The sequence below is a fragment of the Sinocyclocheilus rhinocerous genome, unplaced genomic scaffold, assembly GCF_001515625.1.
Source record: "Sinocyclocheilus rhinocerous isolate Xijiao unplaced genomic scaffold, SAMN03320098_v1.1 scaffold2028, whole genome shotgun sequence".
NCBI lineage: Eukaryota > Metazoa > Chordata > Actinopteri > Cypriniformes > Cyprinidae > Sinocyclocheilus > Sinocyclocheilus rhinocerous.
Window position 1 is genome coordinate 100,356 of NW_015628691.1, and position 6,206 is coordinate 106,561.

General features: G+C 35.7%; 1 protein-coding gene across 1 annotated transcript in view; it reads left to right on the forward strand.

Moving 5' to 3' along the window:
* The window catches only part of LOC107738272 (autophagy-related protein 2 homolog B-like), a 25,459-nt gene extending 21,762 nt beyond the window's left edge, over positions 1–3,697 (forward strand). The window contains exons 39-43 of the mRNA XM_016549986.1: positions 335–417; positions 505–626; positions 1,967–2,121; positions 2,322–2,471; positions 2,723–3,697. Coding sequence (XP_016405472.1) covers positions 335–417; positions 505–626; positions 1,967–2,121; positions 2,322–2,471; positions 2,723–2,953 — 741 coding nt within the window. The 3' untranslated portion in view covers positions 2,954–3,697. The remainder of the gene's footprint in view (positions 1–334; positions 418–504; positions 627–1,966; positions 2,122–2,321; positions 2,472–2,722) is intronic.
* Positions 3,698–6,206: the final 2,509 nt, after the last annotated feature.

Sequence of the window (6,206 nt, forward strand, 5' to 3'; positions counted from 1 at the left end):
TAACATACAATTTTGTGCAGACTACACTTTTATTTGTCAGCCTATCTCTCTTTCTTTCAGTAGCGGAAATTTAAATGTGAGATTCTGGAAACGAGATCTAAATTTAGCGGGAACGGTCGGGTCGGGAAGAAAATTATTCTAAGCGGACAGCGGGTGAACAGAGTGAATATATAGCGGGAGCGTGTGGGTGCGGAATAGAACCTTGCGGGAGCGGGACTAAAAAAACAGTCCCGCGCAGACCTCTACTTGTAGATTTAACTTGCTCTTAGTAAATGTTCAATAAAAGCATTATTATTATGATATGTGGTTATAATGTTCGTGTCTTATTCCTCAGGGCACATTTGCTGGTATTGTGATTGGACTGACACAACTGAACTGCTCGGAGCTTAAATTACGGCGTCTGTGTTACAGACAAGGGTAGGAAAAAATATATGGCATTTCATAAAATTCTTCACCTCACAAATCTATATGAACCAGTTTATTCAAGATGATTTTTTTTTTCAGATTACTGGGTGTTGATAAGCTCTTTTCATATGCTATCAATGAGTGGTTGAATGACATAAAAAAGAACCAGTTGCCGGGGCTTCTGGGAGGCGTGGGGCCCATTCATTCCCTGGTGCAGCTAGGTTAGCAAAACACATTCTTACACGCATTCAGAGCTGGGTAGTAACTGATTACATGTAATCAGATTCCAAAAATGAAGTACTTGTAATGATATTAAATTACATTTTAAGATACTCTTAATCAGACTACAGTTACTTATTTTAATTGATTACATTTTATTCACACAATAGCAATAAATTATTATTAATTATTATTAATTATTCATCTTTTAAATGTTCCTTTCTAAAATAGTCTACTGCTTATATACATTCAGAAAGTCTTCCAGTTTTGTGGACATTAGCACAGCTTTTAATTGATTACATTTTATTCACACAATAGCAATAAATTATTATTAATTATTCATCTTTTAAATGTTCCTTTCTAAAATAGTCTACTGCTTATGTACATTCAGAAAGTTGTCAAGTTTTGTGGACATTCACACAAAGACCAGTCATTAGTCAGTTGGCTACACAGCATTTGACCACTGGATTTACAAAAATCATTTCAGCTTTAAGAAGTGTTTGAACATTGCTTCAACTACTGACGAACACATTCATTTTTATTTGAATTATCACTCAGTAGGTTATTTAACCATGCATTACTATAGCTTTGGAAGGCTTTTGTCTTTCAGACACATAAAAATGCACAAATTCGTGTTATTTCTTATTTACATGTAATGCAGGCATTGCATTCCTAAAATTTTTTTGTCATCTGAACATCTTTCACCTAATATGTTTACTTGAAGTACCCTGAGATTTTAAAATAAATATTTTAATTATCGCATCGCATTTGTATGTTCGCGGCTCTCTGTTGGTTAATGGTCACATGACATGCAGGTAAACAAATAAAACATTTTTTTGTAAGTGTTTTATTTTGATTGATGTTATTTTAAAATGACTTATTTTGATTTTACATTTTTATGATTTAATTAATTATTGGCTTTTCATTAAACTCACAAAGCCCCTGCAGTTAATTTACGAACCTTGACATAGCGTTGTGTTTAATGCACTTCATGTTTTAATTACAATGCATGTAATATATTTTCTTACTCTTTGTATTTTTATATCAATAAAGTACAAGATTATCCCTTTTAAATCAATGTGATAAACGACTCAAAAGTAATCAAAAAGTAGTCTGATTACATTACTCAGAATGTGTAAACGACAGTTTTTGTCATGTAATTTAGAATCAGTAACGGACTACAATTTCTAAGTAATCTACCCAGCTCTGCACACATTGTTTTATCTACTGTACTTCTGTTATAAAGGGCTATTGGCCAAATATTGATATTGATGTCTCTGAGAAGTGCCAGCTTTATTTACATGTCAGTGTTAAGCAGTGTTTTCCTCGGTTGCTGCTTCAGTTCAGGGTTTTAGGGATCTAGTTTGGCTGCCCATTGAGCAGTACCGTAAAGATGGAAGAATAGTGCGTGGTTTTCAGCGAGGCACGGCCTCCTTCGGAACCTCCACCGCAATGGCAGCTCTGGAGCTCACCAATCGGATGGTGCGAACAATACAGGTAAAATTATTCCTCTGCAGCAATAAAAATAATTGCTAAAGTGTCTCAGAAACAGGCAGTTTGTAAAACTTTTTAGGGTATTCATCACATTTTCATCAACATAGATACATTAATCATACTGATGACATTAAAAATGCATTTGCTCTACTTATCTGTATGTGTGCAAATGATTTCTGATAATTTCTATATGCTTTGTGTAGGCTGCTGCTGAAACAGCTTACGACATGGTTTCTCCAGTGCCAGATGAGAAAGAATGCAAAAAGATTAAGCGGTACTCACATTACTGTCTGGCCCATCAGCCAGTGGACCTGAGAGAGGGGGTGGCCAAGGCATACAGCGTAGTAAAAGAGGTATGAGCACTTTGTGTCCTAGTCATAATATATATTTGGGCCCTGTACGCTTAATCCTAGCAAGCATGAAATTGATTTACTTTCTTAATGCATGTTCCCAATTGCACAATCATCAACATTTTTAATAATACCACTCTGAAATGCTTCACAGAATTGTAATTTTAGGATGAACTAGCTCTTTAAGAGTGACTGACATGTGGTATATATTGGTATGTTTATATAAAGAGTTTCTATGCACTTTGTGTTTGTAGGGCATTACTGACACAGCCCTGACCATTTATGACACTGCGACACGCGAGCACGAGCAGAGGGGCATGACAGGCGCTGTGGGCGGAGTCCTGCGACAGCTTCCTCCAGCTGTTGTTAAACCTCTTATCGTTGCCACAGAAGCAACATCCAATGTGCTGGGCGGCATGAGGAACCAGATTCACCCAGATGCACGTCAAGAAGAGTCTCAGAAATGGCGCTTGGGGGAAGAGTGAGCTATGTTCTCTGAAATTTACTCTGGTGGCCTGAATTACATCAGAATCGATATTCATACTGGCCTGTCAGCCTACAATATGTGTGCTGGCTTTGTTTTATTAGTGTGCTATGCCCGTCAAGATTGTTTTGCTGCTTATACTTTTGTTTAAAGTGGTCTTGTTGTCTCGGTGGCAGACAACTAGAGGCTGTGGTAGCAGAAGTCTAATCCCCAAATGAAGCATCAGAGGAAGACTGGAGCTTTTTTCTCAGCAGCACTTGTGCTTGACATTTACTGTAACTGGAGTCATGGAGTCTTGTATCTCAAAGCCGCAGAACTGGAGACGCACAGCTCCTGCTGGAGTAGATTTAACTAGATTTGTCTTTTCTTACCCCACTATCAAACGTCCTTGTAGTGCCTTCATGTCATAGTTTAATAATATCATATGATCATCTGGTTTAGGAATGAGATGGTGTATTGTCTTGTGGGGAACATGATTACTGCACCATGGGTTTTTCACATGATGTGACGTGTGCTGGTTACGTCATGATATCCTATATTGGATGCAAGGGTGAATCTTATGAAGAAAAGTCAGGGTCATATTTCAAAATCAGTAGGGAAAAAAAAGTGCACTGTGCATAAAGAAAATTAAACTTATTTAAGGACTGTTGCTTTTTTTTGTGTTGTTTTAATACCTCCTCATACATTCTTAATACTGTCATTTAAGAAAAAAAGGCTCATTCTTTTTTGTTATAATGTTACAAAAATTTAAATTACAACAGATGCAGCTGTGATGTATACTTAAGGGACAGTTAAGGGATAGTTCACCCAAACATGAAAATGTTGTTGTCATTTACTCACTTACATGTTGTTCCAAACCTGTATGAATTTTTCTTTTGAACACAAAGATATTTTCCATAATGTTGGTTACCAAACAGTTGCTGGTAGCCATTGACGTCCATATTATAATTTTTTTTCCATACTATAGAAGTCATCGGCTTCAAGCAACTCTTTTGTTACCAACATTCTTCAAGATGTCTTCTTTTATGTACATCAAACTCATACAGGTTTGGAACAACATGAGGCAAGTAAATTATGACATAATTTAAATTTTTTGGGTGAACTATCCCTTTGACAGCTGTACTTTATTCATTTAACTTTGCATATATAGTGTTTTCTCACATACACTAAAAAGTGAAAAAAATTCTGTTAGCTGCTAAGAATTGAGAATGAAAGAATTGCTTAATTTTATGAAAATATCAGTGGAAAAAATGTATATACTAAATAGGTTTCATTTTCTTTGTGCAAAATATGTATATATTTTTATTTTATTCTTTTGAATTTGGGGTGACAGTCATTTCTTTCAAGTTTTTGTGAGACTTGTTAAATACTGCAGTTATTGTAAATGCTTTCAAAAGGACAAAAACGACTTATCTGGTAGCATCATTCTTTTTATTTCTACTACAATAATCATCTCTTAGCTAACCACACTATTAGCTGTTTGAATAAAAGACAGTGACTCTTATTTAATTGCACCAAATCGATTTTTATGGCTTAAGCAACACAATGTTGTGTAGTGTTTCTCTTTCCAGATACTGTGTTAGAAACTAGTCTTCAAACACGTGGAATGTTTTGCGGTTATTATTACAACTTGCTTTGTACTTAAGTGATCCCAGATATTACACCCTTTACCTTTTTTGTTTTCATTCTATTGAGCTGTCTGACAGCATCTGCTTGAGTGACATTCCGTAAGCATCTGCATTTCACAAGAAGTCTTACGAATGGTACATCTTTCTTTAGATAGACAAATTCTCTCTATAGTTTTCCATGTTGTTATCTGTCGAATAGACAAGCATTAATTCTCTGTTCTTCACAAATGTCAAAATGTCTTAGTCTGATAGAAAATTGTGTTCTTTTTTTGTCATCATTGCTGTTGTGTGATTATGATAAATTGGGAAATTGATAAATAACAGCTAATTTTAGCTTTGCAGCCCAAACACTTTTTTCTCATTTAAATGAAGCATTAATATTTATTGTACATTTTCTTTCAGGTGGTAATAACATTGATTGTACATAGATGTACAGGTCAGTTCCCCCAATTTATACGAAAGCATGTATTATCAAGAAAGGGAAATAAATTATTTAATGTCCACCTGTTGTGGCCTTTTTGTGCTACCTGACATTGCGTCCCAGAAAATGGGCCAATAGTTCACATGTGTGGCAATCTCTGAGAACTGACATCAATATATTTCTGGAATACATATTTTCTGGTGTTTTCCATTGGGTGGTGTCGCCAGTGGACTTTGAGGGCCAGAGATGAGAACCTGTTATATTAACACAAATCTGTGCTATACTAAGACCGTGCCAACGATCCTGTTTAGCACTTATTCTCATGATCTTCAATTATATTCTTATAATCTTCAAATATAACACAGTGAGTTGATTCTGTGACTATGGCGTCTCTGTAATGCAATGGTTTTCAAGAGCTACATATTTTTTGTGTGTCTCCTTATGTGACATTGAGTTAAGGAGCTCTCTTGTAACAAGCTAATAGATAGCGAAGACTTGCAGAGTGAGTTGAGAGCCGCTGCTGTAATGGTTCCTTATTTAACCGACAGTTCTGGAGATATTAGTCTATTAATATTACAGCCAGAGATTTAAATTGACATTACATTTTGGAATTTGACACATGCTTCTGCAAAGAGACTTACTAAACTTGGTTCTTTTTAAAATCACCAGGCCAATGGAAACTTGTTTCCAACAAGTAAAGTTGTACATAAGTTCAAAATGTGGCTCATCCTTCAGATTAGAGCAGCTTCACTCCTGAATCTCCTAGTTCATTCTGAGATAGATTCAGGTCTCAGAACTGAAGTCTGAGCAGCACAACCTTCATATGTCAGTTTTCATAAGTTTTTGGTACAAACAAACCGTTCTTTTTACAGTTAGGATTTTCACGCTTTATTTACATTTTGGAATTTGACACATGCTTCTCCAAAGAGACTTACTAAACTTGGTTCTTTTTAAAATCACCAGGCCAATGGAAACTTGTTTCCAACAAGCAAAGTTGTACATAAGTTCAAAATGTGGCTCATCCTTCAGATTAGAGCAGCTTCACTCCTGAATCTCCTAGTTCATTCTGAGATAGATTCAGGTCTCAGAACTGAAGTCTGAGCAGCACAACCTTCATATGTCAGTTTTCATAAGTTTTTGGTACAAACAAACCGTTCTTTTTACAGTTAGGATTTTCACGCTTTATCATTCTTGGTCCCATCTTA